Source organism: Melanotaenia boesemani, chromosome 23 (assembly GCF_017639745.1).
Source record: "Melanotaenia boesemani isolate fMelBoe1 chromosome 23, fMelBoe1.pri, whole genome shotgun sequence".
In the NCBI taxonomy this organism is placed as follows: Eukaryota; Metazoa; Chordata; class Actinopteri; order Atheriniformes; family Melanotaeniidae; genus Melanotaenia; species Melanotaenia boesemani.
The window spans coordinates 557,496-582,932 of record NC_055704.1 but is presented as its reverse complement, the minus strand read 5'-3'; the positions used below and the strand labels follow the sequence as shown (position 1 = coordinate 582,932).

General features: G+C 44.2%; 1 protein-coding gene across 5 annotated transcripts in view; it reads right to left on the bottom strand.

The window, feature by feature from the left end:
- Nucleotides 1-25,437, bottom strand: part of LOC121634314 (pleckstrin homology domain-containing family A member 5-like) — a 193,722-nt gene that overhangs the window by 77,624 nt on the left and 90,661 nt on the right. For 4 of the 5 annotated variants that reach the window (XM_041976840.1, XM_041976842.1, XM_041976841.1 and 1 more), the window contains exon 4: nt 2,250-2,333. In XM_041976840.1, coding sequence (XP_041832774.1) covers nt 2,250-2,333 — 84 coding nt within the window. Of the gene's footprint in view, nt 1-2,249; nt 2,334-15,672; nt 15,753-25,437 lie in introns of those variants that run through there. The other variant, XM_041976843.1, reaches the window with a different exon arrangement.

Here is a 25,437-nt window from a genome sequence, read left to right as displayed (position 1 = left end):
GCACAAATAAGGAAAAAAACATTTAGATACACCAAATATTATTTCATCTTCTACCACTATCTGTTTTACAAATATTGTAGAGATGCAGGGTTTATCTTGGTGGAACCAAGTGGTATCCATGTGGTTACAGAGGTGGTTTGGGTCTGGACAACTCGCTTTCACGTGCCCGGCTGAAACATGGCCACCCACTGCTCTCTAGCACATTTAGAGATGGATTAAAAGCAGAGCTGAATTTCTCAATTGGGATAAAAAATTTATATTACTATCATTATTATTGTTATCATGTTAAAGTCCCACTATGTAACCTTCCAACCTATAACTCAGCGTTCCTGACTCATTTAATAGCGCACTGACATTTATGATGCACATTTCTAGGGCCGTCGCAGCCCAGCAGCATCACCATGCTGAGAAACTGCACTTCACAACGTTTTCTTCCAGGACACCGCATGATGTTGCTTCACACACCGACTCACCGTGTAGTGGGACATGTACACCCACCCAAAAAAAATCCCAAATCCATCCTGGCCACCCCAGTGAAAATTTTCTGGCTCCGCCACTGATCATCTTCAAACTTCCCTTCCTGATAAATCTTATAGCAGGTCTGGCTCGGTGACCCTGATCTATCCTTTAGTCCTGCTGCTAGAGGCTGCTGGGGGGCGTCCCATGATGCACTGGGCTCCTCTCTGCTGGGAGACGTCCCATGATGCACTAGGCTCCTCTCTGCTGGAGGGCGTCCCATGATGCACTGGGCTCCTCTCTGCTGGGGGGCGTCCCATGATGCACTGGGCTCCTCTCTGCTGGAGGGTGTCCCATGATGCACTGGGCTCCTCTCTGCTGGGGGGCATCCCATGATGCACTAGGCTCCTCTCTGCTGGAGGGCGTCCCATGATGCACTGGGCTCCTCTCTGCTGGGAGACGTCCCATGATGCACTAGGCTCCTCTCTGCTGGAGGGCGTCCCATGATGCACTGGGCTCCTCTCTGCTGGGGGGCATCCCATGATGCACTAGGCTCCTCTCTGCTGGAGGGCGTCCCATGATGCACTGGGTTCCTCTCTCCTGGGGGGCGTCCCATGATGCACTAGGCTCCTCTCTGCTGGAGGGCGCCCCATGATGCAATGGGCTCCTCTCTCCTGGGGGGCGTCCCATGATGCACTAGGCTCCTCTCTGCTGGAGGGTGTCCCATGATGCACTGGGCTCCTCTCTGCTGGGGGGCGTCCCATGATGCACTAGGCTCCTCTCTGCTGGAGGGCGTCCTATGATGCACTGGGCCTTACTTTCCATGTAGAAATGTCTGACGTTGTTGTTCATTCATTTGTGTTTCTCTTCTTCTCAGCAGGAATCCCTGGATTAGACTTCTGGTGCTAGTTGACCCTCTTTCCTGTCCTCTCCACCCCCATCACCCAAGAAGACTCTTCCTGTTTGGATGACTTCTTTCCTGGATCTGGTTCTGATGGAGGTTTTCCTCTCCACTGACTCCTCGTGCAGCTCAGGATGGAGGACTGAATCAAGAAGAGGATTTGAGGCAATCTTTTGGTTTTCTTTGGTAGGTAACATAAAATATGGTGGAGAGAGTATCGTGGTTGGGGCTGATTTGGAGTAATTTACACTGTGGGCTCGTGTGATGCAGGTTTGTAAACAGTAAACAGTAAACATTTGTCCTCAATGTTCACAGCTGGAAGACGTTTCCAGGAGTAATGTCTCCTCATCTTCTGATGGACGTTACTTCTACTAAAATCTGTTCTAAAATTCACTTCATTCAAGAATTTCTTTTGTTATTTGAAAAATAAAAGCCAGAAATCTGACACTAAAAAACCCACTCACAAATGCTGCTGACTCAGGTTAGTTTGTGAAACTTGGAGTTAAATCTGCAGGGAACTTTTCTTTCTTGTTTAAAGGTCAAAGTAGACCTGCTGAGCTCATCAGTCATCCAGCAGGTCTTTAATCTATACTTCTGAACCGGATCAGCCAGTTTTTGATCTGAAATTTATTCTTCTGATGATGTTTTAGCAGATTTTCAGTCCAGTTTTTGAAAAAGCTTAGATAAAACTGCAGCAGCATTTAAATAAAATGATTTCAGACGATCTCCAGACAACAATAAACACTTCTCTCCTCACAGCCTGCACTAAAACATGATGCTGCCACATATCAGAAGACGTTGTCTGTGCTCATGAACACATCATCTCTGTGCATTCACATCGAGTCACAGCTGCAGCAGGCGTTAGAAAAAGACTCCACCGTCAGAGACTTACTGTTCATTTACGACAAAGATGCAGTTGTCTTGGGACGGGACGCCTGACACGGGGTGTTTACAGGTCACCTTCCGTTCATTGTGGCTGCAGGGAGACAAAAAGAGAGACAGCGTCACTGAAACCAGGTCACATTTAGTCATATATATCACATTTCCAGCAACCAGGATCAGGATCAGGATCAGAAAGGGACTTTATTGCCATGCAACATACAGGGAATTTGTCTCAGGTTGGAGAAAAACAAACATACAGTATTACATACAGTACATACAGTATTAAAGGTCTTACACAATGTAAATATATAGTGCAGAGGCAGAGTAATGGAACCAATGGGGTAAAAAAAAAAAAAAGGTATAACAAATGAAACAGTGGTGTCTTAAACCAAACAAAAGTGCAAACTATCACACTGGGGCACCATTTTGGAGAACCCAAAAGTCTTTACTAAGCAAAGTACAAGTAGAGTAACCAGAACAATACAGGACTGTAAGGCAATAAAACAAGTAAAAACAAGACTAAAAACAAATAAATATTTAGGTCATCTTGTGGTAGAAGTCGGTCCATAAAGGTTCATCTTCAGTCCAGATCTAATACACAGGCTCACATTATTCCAGATTATTCCAGACTCTAGAAGTTGCTACAGAAAAGGCTCCATCATCTTCCAATGTGAGTTTTAGCCAGACTGGAGTGCTGCACTCACCTGTCCAGGAACACTCCGAGGTTTTTCACCTTTGTCCTACGATAAAGGGCTCGGAGAGTTGACTAAATCTGGAATAACAGGACTGCCAAAAACAACTCTTTATGTTTTATTTTCATTTAATTGAAATAAATTTAAAGACATCCACTGTTTGATGCTGTCAAGCCAATGCAGTAACAGACTTAAAAACTGTTTCTCATGTTAAAGATAAATAAATGTGCAGGTAAACAGTGAAAGAAAATGTTAGAACAAAAAGGTCATATTTATGCAGCATCCCGCAGCTGAGAAACCTCGCCACAGCTTTCTTAATCACTTCACTCCTGCACGTAACTTTACGTCACCAAGTCACATGCTAGAAACTGGATATCAACACACCATGAATTTTCAACGAATAATGGCAAATTCATCATTAAAAACCCAAGAGGACATTATCGGAAGAAAAGAGGAAATGAAAGAGAGAAAGGGACAAAGACAGGATGATGCCGGATTAGCCGTCATTAGGGGAGATCTCGGAGAGGAGGCGGGATGAAGACGATGCCGGATTCGGCGTCATTAGGGGAGATCTCGGAGAGGAGGCGGGATGAAGACGATGCCGGATTTAGAGTCATTAGGGGAGATCTCGAAGAGGAGGTGGGATTGAAGACGATGCCGGATTCGGCGTCATTAGGGGAGATTTAGGAGAGGAGGCGGGATGAAGACGATGCCGGATTCGGCGTCATTAGGGGAAATCTCGGAGAGGAGGCGGGATGAAGACGATGCCGGATTTAGAGTCATTAGGGGAGATCTTGGAGAGGAGGCGGGATGAAGACGATGCCGGATTTAGAGTCATTAGGGGAGATCTCGAAGAGGAGGTGGGATTGAAGACGATGCCGGATTCGGCGTCATTAGGGGAGATTTAGGAGAGGAGGCGGGATGAAGACGATGCCGGATTCGGCGTCATTAGGGGAAATCTCGAAGAGGAGGTGGGATTGAAGACGATGCCGGATTCGGCGTCATTAGGGGAGATTTAGGAGAGGAGGCGGGATAAAGACGATGCCGGATTCGGCGTCATTAGGGGAAATCTTGGAGAGGAGGCGGGATGAAGACGATGCCGGATTCGGCGTCATTAGGGGAGATCTTGGAGAGGAGGCGGGATGAAGACGATGCCGGATTTGGCGTCATTAGGGGAGATTTCGGAGAGGAGGCGGGATGAAGACGATGCCGGATTCGCTGTTGGGACGACTCAGTGAGAAAATGTGACAAAGTTCAGTAGTGAAGATTTAAAACAGGACTAAAACTTCTCAGTCTCAGAGTTTTATCATAAAACCACACAGAGATGGAAATAAAGAGATAATGAGTTTAAACTGAAGGAGAGAACAGCTGATAAAACACACACAGTAAATTACGGCAGCACTCTCAGAATACACACCTGGATCTGTGGGTGATGCTAAATTTCAGCATGGTGTCCACATTGAAACTGGGCTCAGTCCGATCTGAATGGTCCACAGCTAACTGAGCAGTCTGAGTACCGACTCCCACTCTGACTCCCACTCTCCTCCCCCTGCAGCACCTCCTGTATTCCTTCCTTCCTTCCTGCCACTTTCTGCTCTGTTCTTCTGTTTCACACAATCAGATCATGCAGCTGCGGTCCTGTTCAGCTTCTGTTTCATAACAAGACGATGACAGATCCAGAAACTTCTCTACTTTCAGAAATCTGTCTCCTTCAACATCTCCTGTTTTCTTTCTCTGGGTCAGATGCTGCGTCACAAGAAAGCTGCTGACTTCTTCACCCTCCTCCCTACAGACAGAGGACCTTTGTAATCAGCTCTGACAGTCACAACACACACACACACACACACACACACACACACACACACACACACACACACACACACATATATGTCTTTACTAAATCATTGCATTGACCTTCAGCCCAACTCTGACCCTAATCTTTACCATGGCCAGTTCGTAGCTTGGCTCTAACTCCAACCAGAACCTCTAGAACGATGCTCAGCCTCATCAGAACCAAGATTTGGTCCCAGACAGACAACTGGTCCCAACAACCTCCGTGATTATGAAAAAGTCAGCATAAGGAAATAAAACAAGAATTACAAGAAATAGTCTTTATTTTGATCAACAGTGACCAAGCCTTTTCTCATCTGGACATCATTCTCTCAAGTCTTGGCTTTCAGTAGAAATATTGTTACTGAAACAAAGACGCAACAGAAACTATTTCCATGTTTCCACTTTTTCCTCATTTCCAGTTATTCCTGCTACTATTTACCTGCTATCCTCACTAAACCAACTCCAGCTCAGCTGCTTTGTGGCGCCACCGTGCATCAGAAACGTCTTCTTTTACCCCACAGAGCTACACACAGTCCTGGTGGTAGAAGAGATAGACCTCAGGGAGATCTGCGGGAGTTTTTATTGTTAGAGAGCCAAAATATGCCAAAAAAAAAAAAAAAAAAAAAAAAAAGATTAGTTGTTGCTCAGAGCGCTGCCACCTGAGACTCTGCAAACATTCAGCTTTCTGCTCTCTGAACATAAACTCCTACAAATTAACCAGAAGTTTCAGACAAATCAAAGAAAACATCAATATGTGCAAAAAATCAGATAAAACCTGAAAACATTGGAAAAGAAGCAGTGAAGCTCCTGTTAATGTGATAGTAACCAGATGAGAAGCATGACTGTCCAAGACATGTTGATGGGATTTATCTGATCCAGAATCAGCCTGTAAAATGTGTTTAGATGATTCAACATCTCTGGATCTGGACTGGAAGAAGCTTATCAGAACCAAAGCTCATTTCATACTTTGTTTAAAATCTAGGAGGGACATAACATCTGGGGGTGCCACCTGGATGTGCCATAGCTGGCTGTGCAGCAGCCTATCAGAGGTTCAGGAACCAGGATACTATGGTGAGAAATGGGCTACTGGAATGCAAAATAGATGCCACTGGACACAAGATGCGAACAAGGCGCTGTTGGAATGCTACTACTCTAGTAACCCTAGTGACAGGGGCTACATAAAGAAAATGTGGGATATATGGATACTGTGATACCCACATTCTACACTGACATCAAAACAACTCGTACTTCAGTGTTCCAACATCCACAGTCTGAAGGGGGAGTTAATGTCAACTCCCCCCAGAGAGTACCAAGCCCCAGTGATGATGAATGAGATAAATGAGAGAGCAACTGACCTGAGGGATAAGATCATGACTAAGATGAGAGCCTGTCAACCCTGACACCGATCAGCAAGAATGAGTGAAGTACCACCAGAAAGTTTTCTAGCTGATGTGAATGCAGCACTAAGAACAATCCCTACTGCGACCATCACTGAAACTAATGAGTTGATATACAGCACAGCAGCAGTGATCCTGAGGAGAAACACAAGAGACATAGAAAGCAGGAAATCAACCGTTCCATCCATCCAACTATCGGCTAATAACCTGTCTCTCCACAACATGGAAGCTGCTGTCAGGCATCATGGATAAGATAAGTGGGCACATGGTTCAATACATGACAGAGACACAGAAAGGTAAAGGTACAAGAGGAGCCAAACACCAGCTACTGGTTGATAGAACTGTTGCCCGAGACTGCAAAACCAGACAGACCAACCTGTGCACTGCCTGGATTGATTACTTGAAAGCCTCTGACTCAATGCCACATACATGGATCCTGGAATGCCTGAAGCTGTACAAGATCAACACACTCTAAGAGCCTTCACTGCAAACTCAGTGAGGCTGTGGCAGACCACCCTGCAGGCCAACTTCGAGTCAAAAAAAGTCTCCATCAAATGTGGCCTATACCAAGGAGATGCTCTGTCCCCGCTGCTGTTCTGCATAGGCCTGAACCCCTTCAGCCAATTAATCAACAAGCCTGGCTATGGCTGCTGACTCAGGAATGGGGCCACCATCAGTCACCTCCTCTACATGGATGACATCAAGCTGTTCACTAAGGATGAGCGAGACATGGACTCACTGATCCACACCACCAGAATCTACAGCAGGGACATCGGAATGTCATTTGGACTGGAGAAATGTGGCCGGATGGTAACAAAGAGAGGGAAGGTAGTCTGTAAAGAGAGCATTGCACTCTCAGAGAGCAGAATAGCAGATGTTGAGGAGAGCTACAAGTACCTTGGCATACCACAAGCAAATGGCAACCACAAAGAAGCCACAAGGAAAGCTGCTACAGACTGAAATGAGCTGAAATGAGAAAGGCAAGTCCTGAGAAGTCAGATCAATGGAGAGAACAAGATCTGGGCAATTGGGGTCCTGCCAGTTATCAGATAACCTGCTGGGATTTATTGCTGTTTGTGTGATTGTGCACTGACTGATTGTTTTTTACTGCTGGCTGCACATTCTTCACACCTCCCAGAAGGAGAGGGCTAAGATCCTGTGGGACTTTCAGATACAGATCGACAAAATGGTGGTGGCCAACCAACCTGACATTGTGATCATGGATAAGCAGCAAAGGAAAGCCATAGTACTGGATGAACAATAAATATCAGGAAGAAGGAACACGAGAACCTGGAGAAATACCAAGGACTCAAGGAAGAGCTGGAGAAAGCCTGGAAGGTGAAGCCAACAGTAGTACCAGTGGTTAACAGAGCATTGGGGGCCGTGTCTCCCACACTGGAGAAATGGCTCCAACAGATACCTGGAAAACCATTAGACATCTCCATCCAGAAGAGAGCAGTCCTAGGAACAGCTAAGATACTTTGTACGACCCTCAAGCTCCCAGGACTCCCAGGTAGAGAACCCAAGCTCAAGATGAACAGCTACACAGCCTACCCAGGTGAGAGGGGAGGTTGGGTGAGGGAAGAGGTTATATATATATATATATATATATATATATATATATATATATATTAGTGCTTGGCATGTTAACACGTTAATCACGCCTTTTTTGTTTTTTTTTTTGTTTTATTTTTATTGGCCGCTGGCTTTGATGACAGAAACAGAAACATGACATGACATGTCTCTCTTCCTTGCTGCAGCGGTGCGTCTGATGTAATCAGGAGAACGGGTTTATTAGCATGAAGAGACGTTTTCTGTCTGGAACTTACGAAGAAGAAGAAGAACTAACAATTATCTTTGTCTATCAAAACTCATACAGATGGACAAACTGAAACTGAAATTTAAACTGCTCCCAAAATATAATGAGAAACTTTTTATTTATTATTTTTTTAATAAATGTGGTTTTAATTTAGGCCAGACATCAAAGGTAAGACATATTTTCTGACTTTTACAAATGTCATGAGACTGCAGGAGTGATGCACACACCTGTGCATCATGATGATTTGACAGTTTACAGCTGTGAGGTGTGAACTAATGAGGTGAATCCTCCAGACAAACTGCCTCCCAGACAAAAGGACAGAAAAGGTTTTATTTGGACTTCAGATCAGTTGAGTCTTCATGCTGCAGGAAGTCTCTGAGGACGTCCCATCTGCTGCAATCTGTAAATCCATAAATGAAGCATGTTTTTACCCAGAATTAGCATCTGCATGGTGGAGCTAGAAGCTGATGACACGAGGTAACGTAAGCCATCCACACCCATGCTGCTGCCTCCGTCAAATGTCAGCTGATGTTTAATGTCATCATTCCTCATTGTGGGCAACTGTGCTTTGTTTTAAATGCCATGTGAAGAGAAAAGTGAGAGTGCTGTTCCTCCTCCCTGTGGACCAGCTGCCATTCAGCTCCTCTCTCCCTCTGGCCGGGGCCACTAACCTTTCAGAAAGGCCACCAGTGATCTCTGCCCTGCCTCCACCCTTTCTTTTCTCCCAAATATCCGTCCTCCTCCCAGCTCTGGGTCTCATATCTCCACACTCCTCCCTCCCTGACCTTCTCCCTCTAATTTCCTCCTCGGTTTAGTCTCTTCCTGTCAGCCTCTCAGCTCTCCATACCCTCCTCACCCTCTCTTTGCTCTGACCTTGTCTCTATCTCTGACTGCACAGATTACCTCCTGTAGTAAAGCTTTAACCATGATAATCAAGCTGAATGATGAACCACTGCGACTTGAAGGTTTTGCTAAGTGAAATGCAGGCTTGGATGTTATGGATGTTTTTAAGCCACGTATGCTAGTCTTGGTCAGCATTTGGAGAGAAACCAGAATGTCGGTGAGCAATATGAGCACGCCTCAAACTCAGTTTCTACTGGTGATTCCTAAAGTCAAACACTGAAGGAACTCAGAAAAAGAACTTTAAAATCAGAGGTGGAGACAGACTTTTATACATGGGATGGCGGTAGAGGGATGAATTCTGGTGGACCAGGAGGCAGGTCAGGGAAACGACAGTTATCTGTGGGCTGCAGTGAACGCTCGTGGAACATTTAGAGAACTTTCCATTTCAACACTGAGTGTCGCCACAACGTTGCTGCAGCGCCTTGTCAGCTGTGCCTGAGTTTACTGATATCCTCTTCCTGTCCCACTAAGCACTTTCACTCCTCTGTCGTCCATCATAAACCCGGTTTATTCCCGATATGACGCTGGATTGGACCAAATGGGACCTAGTGGGAGGAACACTTTGCTGTGATTGGTCAGTCGCGTTTGAGAATTCAGTTCACTTCCTGAGGTGCACCAGACGGATAACCAAGCCCCTTCATTTGAATATAAGAACCTGAAAAAACATAGTAAATAAAAATGGGACTGCACAATAAAAGTTCCACATTAAAGAAAAGGACTCTAGACGCCTCTATAATGAACAACTATAGACCGTCTCTAACCTCTTTTATTTCCAAGATTATTGAGAAAGTTGTATTTCTCCAGCTTAATGACTTTTTAAATGAACGCGGAAATCTTGATAAATTTCAGTTCGGCTTCCGACCTCATCACAGCCCTGAAACAGCTCTGGTCAAAGTGCTAAATTACATTAGGTTGAATACTGATTCTGGTCAAGTATCAGTCCTGGTTCTGGTCTAGTATCAGTCCTGGTTCTATTGGATCTGGAGTGGTTCTTAACTGGTTCAGGTCCTATTTAGAAGGCCGGAGTTATTTTGTTACGATCGGCAGCTATGAATCCGAGCGAGTGGCCATGACCTGTGGAGTCCCCCAGGGGTCAGTCCTTGGACCTCTTCTGTTCAACTTGTATCTGCTCCCTCTAGGTCAAATATTACAGAAATATAGCATTAATTATCAAAGTTATGCTGATGATACACAACTTTATGTGTCTCTGTCACCAGATGACTGCAGTCTAATAGACTTAATGTGTCAGTGTCTGGAGCAAATAAACACCTGGATGAGGGAGAATTTTCTACAATTAAATGAAGACAAAACTGAGATTATTCTGTTTGGTAGCAAAGAGAAGAGGGTCAGCATTGGCAAACACCTGGAGACTCGGGCTCTTAAAATCAAGTTCGTAACCTGGGAGTGTTGATAGACTCAGACCTGACTTCCAGCAGCCACATCAAAGCTTCACTAAGAAGCTTTTTACCAGCACAGAAACATCAACAGGATTAAAAGTTTAGTCTCCCAGAAAGACCAGGAGAAACTCATCCATGCATTCATCTCCAGTAGACTGGATTACTGTACTGGTCTTTTAACAGGACTTCCTAAAAAGAGCATTAAACATCTGCAGCTCATCCAGAACGCTGCTGCTAGAGTTTTAACCAGGACTAAGAGATCTGAACACATCACACCAGTTTTGAAATCTTTACACTGGCTTCCAGTCAGTCACAGAATAGATTATAAACCCTTCTGCTTGTTTACAAATCCCAGAATGGTTTAGGCCCAGAATACATCTGTGATATGTTCAGAGAATATAAACCTAGCAGAGCTCTTAGATCAAAAGACTCTGGTCAACTAGTCCAGACCAGAGTCCAGACTAAACATGGAGAAGCAGCATTTAGCTGTTATGCTGCAAACAAATGGAACAAACTGCCAGTGGAGATTAAACTTTCACCAAATGTAGACATTTTTAAATCCAGGTTAAAACATTTCTTTTCTCATGGGCCTCTGCAGGAAATCTGCACGGTAACTTTTTTAAACTTATCTTGCTTTTAATCATTTTAACGTAATTTATTATTTTATTTTAATTATGTGTTGATGCCTTTTACTATTTCTAAATATCTGTAATGCCTTTAGTTTATGTAAAGCACTTTGAATTGTCCTGTACATGAAATGTGCTGTACTAATAAACTGCCTTGCCTTGCCTAAATGAAATGCCATTATAAAAATGATAAATGAATTATTATAACTAAATAAATAAAAGTATAGATAAATAAATAGATGCAAGTATTTATAAATAGATAAAAAAAAAAAAAAGATAAAGTGTTAATACCAAAATAAATAATTAAATAATTAAAATTTAATAATTAAATAAAGAACCACTGAAAAATGTACATTTTATTTGTTTTGATGGGATATTCATTCATTTCAATGAAAGATGTCTTTTAAAGACTGAATGTGATGTGGCTTAGCTAGAGATGAGGGAGGCAGGAGGGGTGGATGGAGGCATAAGACTGCAGACTGAAACGTCCACCGGTTCTTTAGGGAGAAACCGTGTTAGGTTACAGTATGAATACAAACCAGGTCACAGGTCTGTATCATGTTTCCTGGAAATGGACAATATCATTTAATCATTGCTGGGCTTTTTTTTTTTTGGACACTGAGGCAAGTGGACAAACATCTCCATTTATTAACATTTCATCTGAGAAATGTTAGCAGCTCTGTTTACATAGAACTGGCTACCATAGTAACCAGACCCTTCACTGGTTCTGTATTGATGCTAACAATACCTGAGCAGGCCAACAACCAAACTGAGCTACCCTAATGTGTTTAGTAAATTCAGGCCCTGCAGCACCTTTGAAGAAACTACACAACAAACGCAGACTCGTCCACCTCCCTGCACTCGTCCACCTCCCTGCACCCGTCCACCTGTCTGCCATCGTCCACCTCCCTGCACCCGTCCACCTGTCTGCCATCGTCCACCTCCGTGCACCCGTCCACCTGTCTGCCATCGTCCACCTCCCTGCACTCGTCCACCTCCCTGCACTCGTCCACCTGTCTGCCATCGTCCACCTCCCTGCACCCGTCCACCTGTCTGCCATCGTCCACCTCCCTGCACCCGTCCACCTGTCTGCCATCGTCCACCTCCCTGCACTCGTCCACCTGCCTGCAGTCGTTCACCTGTCTGCCATCGTCCACCTCCCTGCACCCGTCCACCTGTCTGCCATCGTCCACCTCCCTGCACTCGTCCACCTGTCTGCCATCGTCCACCTCCCTGCACTCGTCCACCTCCCTGCACCCGTCCACCTCCCTGCACTCGTCCACCTCCCTGCACTCGTCCACCTGCCTGCAGTCGTCCACCTGTCTGCCATCGTCCACCTCCCTGCACTTGTCCACCTGTCTGCCATCGTCCACCTGTCTGCTATCGTCCACCTCCCTGCACTCGCCCACCTCCCTGCACTCGTCCACCTGCCTGCACTCGTCCACCTGCCTGCAGTCGTCCACCTGTCTGCCATCGTCCACCTCCCTGCACTCGTCCACCTGTCTGCACTCGTCCACCTCCCTGCACTTGTCCACCTGTCTGCCATCGTCCACCTCCCTGCACTCGTCCACCTGTCTGCACTCGTCCACCTCCCTGCACTTGTCCACCTGTCTGCCATCGTCCACCTGTCTGCACTCGTCCACCTGCCTGCACTCGTCCACCTGCCTGCAGTCGTCCACCTGTCTGCCATCGTCCACCTCCCTGCACTCGTCCACCTCCCTGCACTTGTCCACCTGTCTGCCATCGTCCACCTGTCTGCACTCGTCCACCTCCCTGCACTCGTCCACCTGTCTGCACTCGTCCACCTCCCTGCACTTGTCCACCTGTCTGCCATCGTCCACCTGTCTGCACTCGTCCAACTGCCTGCACTCGTCCACCTGCCTGCACTCGTCCAACTGCCTGCACTCGTCCACCTGTCTGCACTCGTCCAACTGCCTGCACTCGTCCAACTGCCTGCACTCGTCCACCTGTCTGCACTCGTCCACCTGCCTGCACTCGTCCAACTGCCTGCACTCGTCCACCTGCCTGCACTCGTCCACCTGCCTGCACTCGTCCACCTGGAAGCAAACCCTACAGTGATAGATTTGTTTCATGAATGAATTTTATTACTGATATGAAGAAGAGACATTTGCATCTTGTCAGATTTTTACTTTTTTTAATCACAATGTTAAAAAGAGAGAATTTAATGTTGCTTTATTATTATGATCATTATTTATTTATTTTTAGAAGCAGTATTAGAAATAGCATAAAATTTAATAGTAAAAATCCTAATAACAAATCCTACTGATGATCGCTGACCAACACTAACAAATACTGACGAAAGATAACAAATTTAGCTTTGACCTGCCACCGCGTTCAACAAGCAAAAGATGTAACCAGCTTTTCCTGAGACGCAGCAGTTATTCAGCGTAACTCGGCCCGTAATGAAAGCGTGTTTTGCCTATTCGGTGATGCACGCAGTGAGAAGTGATTGAATGTAAGGTGTGATTACACACACCACCATTCTGCCGTGTGTGCAGCATCACCACATGTTGAGCCACACCGCTACGCCGGCTCCATGTTGGTGACAGATGGCTGATGGGATTGATGAAGCTGGCAGGACTTCAGTACCTTTATCCAAGATTCCTACAAAGAGGAACACTGGAGAGCAGCAATCTGAGAGGACCAGACGTTATCACTCTCTCCTCTGCAGCATCATCCTCCTCATCCTCAGCTGCAGCCAGCCCTGACGCCCACAGCCTTTCAGTGTGTAAAAAGACCGCTGATATCATCTCCTGCCTTTCGCTGTAAACACACTCATTTCACATTTTCACAGTTGGGGTGAAAACTGAGGAAGACTCAGGTGTTAATCCTCGTAACCTTCATCAGTGTGTGCGCTCGGCTGCTGGAACTAAAACACTGAAGCATCGTTCAATCCAGCAAGCTGTCATTCACGCCAGCGTTCGGAGCTTCTCTGGATATGGACCGAAGAGTAAGAAGCATCTCTGTCATGTGATTAAGCTAAAAATCCTCATAAACCTGCTAACTCACCCATCCACCTCTTGGGCCTCAGCATTCAGTGATTTTCGAATCGCATCAACCCAGATTTTATTCCCAGTAGAAATGCAGAGAATTCTGGACAAACGGGGCCAGATAAGCAGAGACTCGCTTCTAAGGAACCATACTCTGGAACTTTACAGGTACAGAGGATCAGCTTCTCCAGGGAAGGAGAGGACACTTTGGGCTGCATCCAGGTTCTGCCTCAAATTAGGAGTTTTGACAAATTTTTAATGGTTCTGTTCACCCACAGGAGGTGATGAGTACCAAATCATCTTTGTTGGACCTGCATATCCTGTCACAAACTTTTCTAACATTCCTCTGTCTTAAAAAAGGAGTTTTACCTTTATCAGAGAAGCTAATGTTAATCTCCTTAAAACTTTTCTGGAAAATACTCAGATCTGGTACAGGAATACCAGATTAGATATGAGGAAAGACACACATGTCATATGTAAATATGAACATACATATGGCTACATATACATATATGTATCTACATATACACACACACGGCTACATCTCCATCCACAACGAAGGAAACAAACTGAAGTTAATCGACCATCTTTGTTAAATCAATCCAGTTCCAACAAGAAGACCTGCTGTTATTATTTAGTCCCTGCTTCCTGATAAAACCTGAGTCAAATTTACCTTTTTAAACCCTTTCATGCATAATGTTCATACACTAAATCCTACATAGATATATCGTTCTATAAACATTTACATGCATTCAGCAAATCAGCATCAGTGATAAACATACAAATACAAATTATACAGTTGTAATTTTATAGATTAGATTCATTAATTTGATATATTATTTTATTTTATTATTGTGTATTATTTGTCTAAATTTTATTTAATATTTATTTTTAAAAAATAAATTGAATAAAAAGTCAAATGAGATTAAAAAAAAAATCATCATTGTACATGTCTGTAGAAATAAATCTTGCATGTGAAACGTGGTCGTGGTTTTTCTGTATAAATTCATGGTTCAGAGGTCAACAGAGTTTAGATCAATAATTCTATTTTCATGTCTTTTAACAACATTTACAGTTTTAGAGGTGATTTAAAAACATGGAGATCTATATATACTGCGATAAATTTATCCAGATAAATTGCCACATTGCCCAGTTCTACTTCCCACATTCCCAGTTCTGTCTCAGCTGGAGCTTCCCTGCCCTTCATCACCCAGCAGGAGGATGATGAAGCCAGTGGAGCTCGGAGCCGAGCTGAGGGTCTCAGCATGGTGGCACTGCAGTATCTAATGAATGTGGGTGGGCAAGATGGGAATTTTATAACCTTCCATCTAATAAAAAAACATGTAAATACAGGATTGATGATATTCGAGGTCCATATTCTTCCTGACAAAAACAAACACACACACAAGAAAATAATAACAGGATGCATGAAAGCCTCCATCCTCTGAAACCTGAACTCCATCACTCCTTCCAGCTGATGTGAGAAAACAGTCCGTTATTTTCTTCCATCCAGAGGAAAATTCTGCATGAACATGCGCAGCAGATGGTCCAGCAGTGATGAAACCCAGCCTGGAACAACACACTCGGCTCTGTTTGCATTCTCAAGGAAAGCCTTGGCAACAGCACGTGTGAATCCTTCATCATCATCATCAATGCCAGTAAGGAAGCTGTCAGCGTATGTCACACTGTAAGTCTGCACACCACACACAGCCAAACACACACACAACGCAGCAGCGTGGAAGCTCGTACACTCACCAGAGGAATGTTCTGGGCTGAGGAGGCAGGAGGACGACGGCTGCCTCGTCCACAGGCTTCACTCAGGGTGAAGGCAGCAGCGCTACTCCAGCAAACGCTGCTAAACAGCCCTCCCTCCCTCACTTTCTCTCTGCTGGTCTGCCTGCATCACTGCTGCTCCAGGATTATCAGACAGATGTGGAACGGCAGCCTGAGAGAAAAAAACCCACAAGTTTCCCCTGAAGACCACCAAACTGAGGGGAGACCGCATCCGAAGCCAGCACAGAACACTTCTCTCACCTGAACGCAAACAGCAGCACGTCACACAGATGCTGATGGTTAATAATCCACTTTCATAAAAATGTGAGGCTCAGAGAAAAGCATTAACCCTTAAACCTCCATACGGTCTCCACGAGGTCCATCTCACCACCACCAGGAGTGGTAGTGTGCATCTCTGTGGGGTGAATGTGGTGGATAGCTACACTTTAGCTGGTCTACGGAAGTAGTGGTCCCTAAATGCAATCGACCAAATTTATTCGAACCGGAAAACAGGCGTGGGGGAGCCTGCTTGCCCTGGCGGAACGTTTTCGGCTGGATATGTGATGGATTCCTGGGGAGCGTGGAAAGTCATGTGTCTGTCGATTCTTTCTGTCGAGGACTGTGGAGGCTATTCCAGTTCTGGATGGCAAACTGGTTGCGCTTTCTGGGCTTGTACGTGAGGTGGTCACCAACTTGGAGAAGTTGTCAGCTCGGCTGGATGGAAATTGACCCAAAATTCGGATCATTGGGAGTCGCCAGTGGGACCACTGAGAGACTTAAGGCAGACGAAACAGCTCTGGCCTGAACCAAAACAAATGCTGTTATCAAATTTGGCTCCCTGTGCTGGCCTTGATGGCTGGCTGAAAGCTCCCTGGAATGTTTTGTTGATGGACGCTCAGTCCCCCACCCTCCCCTCACCCTCTTCACGGGCGATGGACTTCAACCTGGATCAGCCCTCAAGGATGCCCCACTATCATCAGGTGGCAGAGACTGTGAGGGAGAACTGGGGCAAAGTTCATATGCTCACTTCTACGCACACACACGCACCACACTCAAGTACACGACTACAGATACACCTCCCCGTTATTCACTGCCTTGCTGTCCTTCCACCTCCTTCCACTACCGGGCAGTGGGTTCATTGGACGCGCTCTGAGAATGCAGCTGCGTCTGCACTTGCTGCGATGGGAGTCCCCCCCCCCCCCCCCCCCCCCGCCACGTGTTTCTCATGTTGTGATTGTCTGAGTTATGTTTTTGTATGTACTGAGGAGTGTTTTTTTGTATCTCAATAATGGGCCCTTAGGCCCAGTGTGGAGATGCCTATTTTTTATCCTCTCAGCTACATCTTACTCCCTAATGTTCCTTTCACCTATATCTAAGACAAGGAGCGCTGTAGAAATGGCTGCTCCGTCAGTCTGCCTGTTCTGTTTGTGTCATCATATGTTGTTTTGTCTAGTCTTGGATGGGTTGTACTGAAAACATGAATTTCCCTGCAAAGGGATTAATAAAGTATTTTTCATTTCATTTCATTTCTCCAGGAATTTATTTCCCATCCAGGAGGTTTACAATCCAGCCACTAAATGTAGTTTTATTCAGAGACTCTATCTGGTAAATCCACAATGATCCATGATAACAGCATTATTTATCACATTTCATCATAAAAACATCACCATCACTACTATGTTGCTAAGAGACCTCTATTTAGACCTGGACATGATGATGAAGCCACTTCCTGTCAGACTTCCCACCAATCAGAGAGCTTAGATTGACGGTAACGTCCAATCAGGAGCAGCCAAAGATCAACCAGTGAGCAGAAAGTTCTATGTGTGTGTGAAAAGAAGAAAAATAATGCTCCTCTATGGCTGGAATAAAGCCAAGAAGACGTTTCTGATGCACGGTGGCGCCACAAAGCAGCTGAGCTGGAGTTGGTTTAGTGAGGATAGCAGGTAAATAGTAGCAGGAATAACTGGAAATGAGGAAAAAGTGGAAACATGGAAATAGTTTCTGTTGTGTGTTTGTTTCAATAACAATATTTTTTCTCCTGGAAGCCAAGACTTGAGAGAACGATGAGATGAGAAAAGGTTTGGTCACTGTTGATCTGTGTGTTATTTCTACAAAGTTCTGTTAGTAATAAATTCTGCTTTCTTCTTCTGGTCGACCTTTATGCTGCTACATCTATTCATACATTCATTTTACATCATTTTACCTCCCAGTCTGACAACTGCTACACACTGGTTTATACTGGGATTAAAAGCTGCTACACACTGGTTTATACTGGGATTAAAAGCTGTTACAGACTGGTTTATACTGGGATTAAAAGCTGCTACAGGCTGGTTTATACTGGGATTAAAAGCTGCTACACACTGGTTTATACTGGGATTAAAAGCTGCTACAGGCTGGTTTATACTGGGATTAAAAGCTGCTACAGACTGGTTTATACTGGGATTAAAAGCTGCTACAGACTGTTTTATACTGGGATTAAAAGCTGCTACAGACTGGTTTATACTGGGATTAAAAGCTGCAACAGACTGGTTTATACTGGGATTAAAAGCTGCTACACACTGGTTTATACTGGGATTAAAAGCCGCAACAGACTGGTTTATATTGGGATTAAAAGCTGCTACAGACTGGTTTATACTGGGATTAAAAGCTGCTACAGACTGGTTTATACTGGGATTAAAAGCTGTTACAGACTGGTTTATACTGGGATTAAAAGCTGCTACAGGCTGGTTTATACTGGGATTAAAAGCCGCTACAGACTGGTTTATTCTGGGATTAAAAGCTGCTACAGACTGGTTTACACTGGGATTAAAAGCTGCTACAGACTGGTTTATTCTGGGATTAAAAGCTGCAACAGACTGGTTTATACAGGGATTAAAAGCTGCTACAGACTGGTTTATACTGGGATTAAAAGCTGTTACACACTGGTTTATACTGGGATTAAAAGCTGCTACAGACTGGTTTATACTGGGATTAAAAGCCGCTACAGACTGGTTTACACTGGGATTAAAAGCTGCTACAGACTGGTTTATACTGGGATTAAAAGCTGCTACAGACTGGTTTATATGGGGATTAAAAGCTGCTACACACTGGTTTATACTGGGATTAAAAGCTGCTACAGACTGGTTTATACTGGGATTAAAAGCTGTTACACACTGGTTTATACTGGGATTAAAAGCTGCTACAGACTGGTTTATATGGGGATTAAAAGCTGCTACACACTGGTTTATACTGGGATTAAAAGCTGCTACAGACTGGTTTATACTGGGATTAAAAGCTGCTACACACTGGTTTATACTGGGATTAAAAGCTGTTACACACTGGTTTATACTGGGATTAAAAGCTGTTACAGACTGGTTTATACTGGGATTAAAAGCTGCTACAGACTGGTTTATACTGGGATTCAAAGCGGCTACAGACTGGTTTATACTGGGATTAAAAGCTGCTACAGACTGGTTTATACTGGGATTAAAAGCCGCTACACACTGGTTTATACTGGGATTAAAAGCTGCTACAGACTGGTTTATTCTGGGATTAAAAGCCGCTACACACTGGTTTATACTGGGATTAAAAGCTGCTACAGACTGGTTTATACTGGGATTAAAAGCTGCTACAGACTGGTTTATACTGGGATTAAGAGCTGCTACAGACTGGTTTATACTGGGATTAAAAGCTGCTACACACCGATTTATACTGGGAATAAAAGCTCCAGCTTCATGTAGGTCTAAATTAAAAAAGGTAGACCAAACAATAGAACCATAGCAAGAAAGCTTGGATTGAGGTGTTACTATCTGCAACTCCAAGCATCACTGGGTCGGAACTTTCTAATCCTGGTGTGATAGATGAAGCAGGTGGTGGAAACCTTCCTCAGAGGTTTTCTCCATATTGACATGACAGCATCACACAGTTGCTGCAGGTTTGTCGACTGCATCCATGATGAGAATCTCCCGTTCTACCACATCCCAAAGCTGCTCTACTGACTTCAGTTCATGCAGAACTCTGCCGCCAGACTACCAACAGGTACGCCCAGGTCATCCCACATCCCCCCTATTTTATCAAGACTTCACTGGTAAAATTTTAGTTTTGTCTTTCCGAGCGTTACATGATCAGGCCCCCCAGTATATTGCCAACTTGCTGTGTCCCACCTCCTCAGGACGCACCCTTCGGTCTTCAGGCCGGAGTTTCCTGAAGGTCCCAAAGACCCGTTTTAAAACCCGGGGAGACCTGGCTTTTCAGGCAGCAGACCCATACTCTGGAATGACTTACCCCGTCCCTCTATGTGATCGATTCCATGGACTCTTTAAAAGCAGTTGAAGATGATTTTATTCGGGAAAGCTTTTTGTTGATGGTTATTAATTATTTAATGGAATTATGTTGTTTTATTGCAGCCATTTTATGTCACTAATATCACTAAGTACCAGGAAGCAGCTTCATTAAGCTCCCCACCAATGTTCTGGGAAGTGGGATCAAAAGTTGTGAGAACAGAAGTACACCAAGTCACGAAGAAGAAGTTCTCTCGTCCTTCATGTGCAACATCATCACAGCTGATCTACATACAAAGAGGATTATGAGATTATTGAGCCCAGATGTGAAGATTTCCAGGTTCAATGATCTTCTGTTCAGCCGTCAGGTGTTTCCCTGGTTGAGCATCCCTTATGACTGAAATCATTTCATAAATCTGCTTCATCCTCCTGCTCAGAGCACACTGCATCTTTATGATGCACCATTTTTCTGACACTTAGCTGTTTCCAGAACAGATGCTGTGGGCGTGAAGCTTTTAAAATTCACTGAATGTTTCACCCGTTAAACCATCTGCTCTGAGCTGAAATCATACAAACCAATAAGGAAGGTAACCTCCTGCTTCCACATCATTAGTCAGATCACAGAGCCTGTAGTGGTTAACTTTCTCTTAACTGAGTTTTGCTGGAGCCTTGTAGTGTCTAATAACGCCTCAGAGACTTTCACATCTTCTCAGTGTAACAGAAGGGATGAAAGCATACGGAAAGAGTTAGATCATCACATTGTGCTGCTGTCACTTCATCAGATCCCCATTAATCACGCTAAAACATCCTAACAAAACAGACTATCATCATTTAGTGGGTCAAAGATGTCCAAGCTATCAGAGCAGACAGATTTCATCATCACCATCCTGCAGGCTCTGAAAAACTGATTATAGAAGAAAAACATCAGTTTGCAGTCATATCCACCCTTCTCCAATACTCTGGGCTGAATCGATTCGATGTGATTCACAGCATCCCATTTCAATCAGATTAGCGATTAAATCCGGTTCAATTCGATATCGATTAATTTACATCTAACTGTGTAACACCAGCTATTTTTCTTGAATATTAAAGATGTTCTCATTTAACAGTTTTTATAAAACAGTGCGTTTAGTTGACAATCAAACTCAGTTATCTGGGAGAAATCAGATTACAGTAATAATCTGATCTAAAACATCGACATGCGTTTCTGAAACACCAGAACAATCCTGTGTTTCCCAGATTCCCAGTCCGGAACGCTGTGATGCAAACACTCAGGATGAAGCGTTTCATCCAGCGGAGTCGCTCTAAATGTTCTTCAGACCTCTGATAACGTGTTGATGTTAATAAAACCTACAAAGAAAACTGGATCCATTTAAACCTGTAATACAACTGTATGACATAATATGACTCAGCTGTATGGTTGCCGTGACAACCGTGATACAATCGGTGTAACACAGAGCAGGAGAAATCCTCCATCTGCTCCTCACTGGAGCGAGATGCTTCCATCTCCACCTGCTGAGAGAATCTAGAAAACTCATCTTTCTGTCTGATTTCCAGCTGGATGACGTGTTTTCAGACACATGCACTCTGTCATCTGACAGAAACTTGTGTGTCCGTGCACGTGTCTGTGTGTGCTGACAGTGCATACAGAGAGCAGATATGACATGTCGTCATGATAAATAGCATCAGAATGTTTCCTGTTTGAAAAAAAGACGAAGTGGAAACCTGCTCTAGAGGAAATGAGGCTTAAATCACCAAGTCTGACTTATTTTAAACTACGTACGTGTGTGGTGACATCACTTCCTGTAGTGGAACGTGCCGGCACCCACGGTCTTAGTGTTAACTTCTAATGCGAGCAGTAATACGCTGCAAAACACTTTACACACGAGAGCAGGAAAACTACTACCAGAAAATAGGACATTAAAATATTCGATAATTCGAATTTGAAATTAGATTTATTTCATTTAAATTGATTCAAATCAGTAATTGATTTTTAAAATCCAGCATTATTTTCTAAAGCTTCCATCCATCCATCCATCCATCCATCCATCCATCATCCATCCATCCATCCATCCATCATCTATCCATCCATCCATCCATCCATCATCTATCCATCCATCCATCCATCATCCATCCATCCATCCATCATCTATCCATCATCTATCCATCCATCCATCCATCCATCTATCCATCCATCCATCATCCATCCATCCATCCATCCATCATCCATCCATCCATCCATCATCTATCCATCCATCCATCCATCATCCATCCATCCATCCATCATCTATCCATCCATCCATCCATCATCCATCCATCCATCCATCCATCATCCATCCATCCATCCATCCATCCATCCATCCATCCATCCATCCATCCATCCATCATCTATCCATCCATCCATCCATCCATCCATCATCCATCCATCCATCATCCATCCATCCATCCATCCATCCATCCATCCATCCATCCATCCATCATCTATCCATCCATCCATCCATCCATCCATCATCTATCCATCCATCCATCCATCATCCATCCATCCATCCATCATCCATCCATCCATCCATCCATCCATCCATCCATCCATCCATCATCCATCCATCCAGACCCCAACATACTTGAACTCCTCCACTTTGGAAAGGCAATCATTATAATCCAATCATAATAAATTTATTACATGATGCCCCTCCTCAAACCACCGTCTTATGGAGCTGAAGGGGTCAGATGTTGGAGGCACTTATTAAAAACAGGTCTTAGGTAAAGTTCCAGGTCAAGATCGGTTCAAAAAGACCTCCAGTGATGAGAAAGACCAAGGTCTTCACCCAGATAGTCTCATCAACTGTGGGATGGGCCAAGGGGTCAGGTACAGTGTAGCCTGGACCATTGCAGTCTAATGCCCAGCTACAGAAACTGGCTGGAGGAACAGAGAACGTCACCTCTCTGTTTAATTCGCTTCATTTAGACAGGAGTGAGCTTCGGCCACAAACGAGAACTGTAACATCTTACCTCCATCAGGGCATAAAGCACCTGAACCTGTGTTAAAAAGCATTTTTACAACCGATGGAGCGGGGATGTGCGAACAGGTGAACAGCTGCACTGTTCAAGGACCAAAACACACTGATATTTGGGACAAGATTTGTTGTGTTTTCATGTCTCCGTTTCTTCAGGACAGTGGCCAATGCAAGCTCCTGAAAAAGGATAAAAGTTTCACTTGGGGCTCAGAAACCGGTCTGATATGATGACTTTAGGCTCTTCGAAGAGTGCCATGCATTAGTCTGCCACAGTCACAGAGGATGGAGGACAAGCGATGCATGAAGGAAAGGCCTGGGCCACCATACAGCAGGAATGGAGAGTGAAAACACATTAGCAGTTTCACTGTACAAGAAGAGCTGGAGCCTCTTGTTTGTGAGGAGGGACATCAGAAAATTCTCACCGCAGCACTCAAACATATCTACAGCTGTGCTGGAGGAGCTTCTATATTTTATGTTCCCATTTTTCAACAGCTGCTGCAAAGTGAAATGGAGGATAGCTTATTAGCAGCCAATCAGTTCACTGTAGTTACACACAATCTTTTACATTTGTGTAAAAACCAACAACCTCTCACACTGCCGTTGTGTTGCTTGGCAACAAAGGCAGGATCTACTCTGTTTGTAAAAAAAGGCTCATCGCTGAGATGGAAAGCTTTCCTGGGAGCTGGTCTGAGAGCAGCAGCTTGACAGCTGAGCAGAGGACGACCAAAGAGAAGAATATAGATGAGATCTGCTCTCCCAGAAAGTCAGTCACGTGTGTTTGTTTGCATGATGTTCAGGTCGGCAGCTAAAAGAGGCAGCACATTAAGTCATGTGCACCTGCTCAGTAATGTGTCTGTTTTCATGAATCCTGCAACAGCTCAAAGATCAGCCAAGAACAGTGCAGGTAAGATTTAGTTTTTATCTCATGAAATGAATAAAGACGGAGGAACATGATGTCACGTATGAGCTGCATGAACAAAGTGCAGCTGAATGAGGAGAGAAATTTAAAGGAAGCGATTTATAGAAGGAAAAACCGAAATGTGGAGGTGGTTGGACGGAGGAGAGAGCGAGGCTGGTTACAAGAAGAGGAGGATGTCCACCACCAAGCTAAACATTTAATGCTGGAAAACATCGAGAACATAAAGTCTGTAGTAAACTGTTTCTACTTCTATGGATAGAAAATCTGTCAATCAGGATTACTAACATGTAGGAATGCGATAACTAACATGCCTCATGTTAGTCATGCATGGGAATGTATGGTTATATTGCACATATAACATGGATCATTCTGATTTAATCGCTTTTGATTTTTATTTGGGAAGAATTAAAATGATTAACTAATGTTATGTTAAATTTTCTACTAAACAACAAACAGACAGGACTCCAGGTACGCCTCACGACAGAGGCTCCACCATTTTGCTGGTTCCCAGAAGCACCAGACAGTCCTGCCTACTCTGTGGTAGCCCTGGAGGGACATATGTTCTACTGAAAAAACCCAAAGCATAATATAATCACTAATGAAATATAATATAATATAATATAATATAATATAATATAATATAATATAATATAATATAATATAATATAATATAAGCCGTCCATTTTACTTTCTGTGTAGATTAAAATGAGTATGTTTGCTGTATTTGACTCTTCATCCCTCTTTGCTGTCTCCTCCTCTTCCTCTCCACTCTGGATGTATGATCTGTGTGTGTCTCCAGCAGCATCCTGGGAGGTTTGCAGTATTTTTAAACCCTGCTGCTTCTCAGAGAGTTGGGATCTGAGCCATAAACTCATCTACATACGACACGTTTGAGTCCACTGAGGAATTACTAACTCCTTCACCGAGCTTTAAAAAGTGCTCTAACTGTCTGCCATCAGCATCACTTACAGTCAGTGTTACAGGCTGTTCCAGGGTAAGTGCTCTCATTGATGAAGAATTTCACCACATCAGTCCTGAGCAGGGTGATTTAGCTGCTACAGCCATGGTAATGTCTTCTTTATGTAACTACTTGGTTTGCAGGATTATTTTTGCTTTTCACTGTGGATATGAGCAGGAAGACGAGTGCAGGAACAAGTCAGGGAACAAAAACCCACAGATGTTCAGAGAGTTAAACTAAAACATTCAGACACATGAACAGCTGATTTTTACTACAGTCCCTGTCACATGACACAGCCATCACCAGTGGGCAGTCACCAGTGGGCAGTCAGCTGGCTGGCTGGTGAATGTGAAGACACACAAGGACAGACGTCCACCAAGCTTTAATGTAGAATGACACATAGTTAGATATGGCAGACTGCAGGGGTACACTGTGTCCTCCAGGCTGACATATCATCTTCACCTACCTCTCAGCGCCTCGTACAGGCATGCATGACACACATCACACATGCACCAGGTCAAAGACTCTTGAGTGTGGAGAGAAATGACAACGCCTGCCAGTCACCCTGCTGCCTTTTACAGCTGCTGCCTCACATCC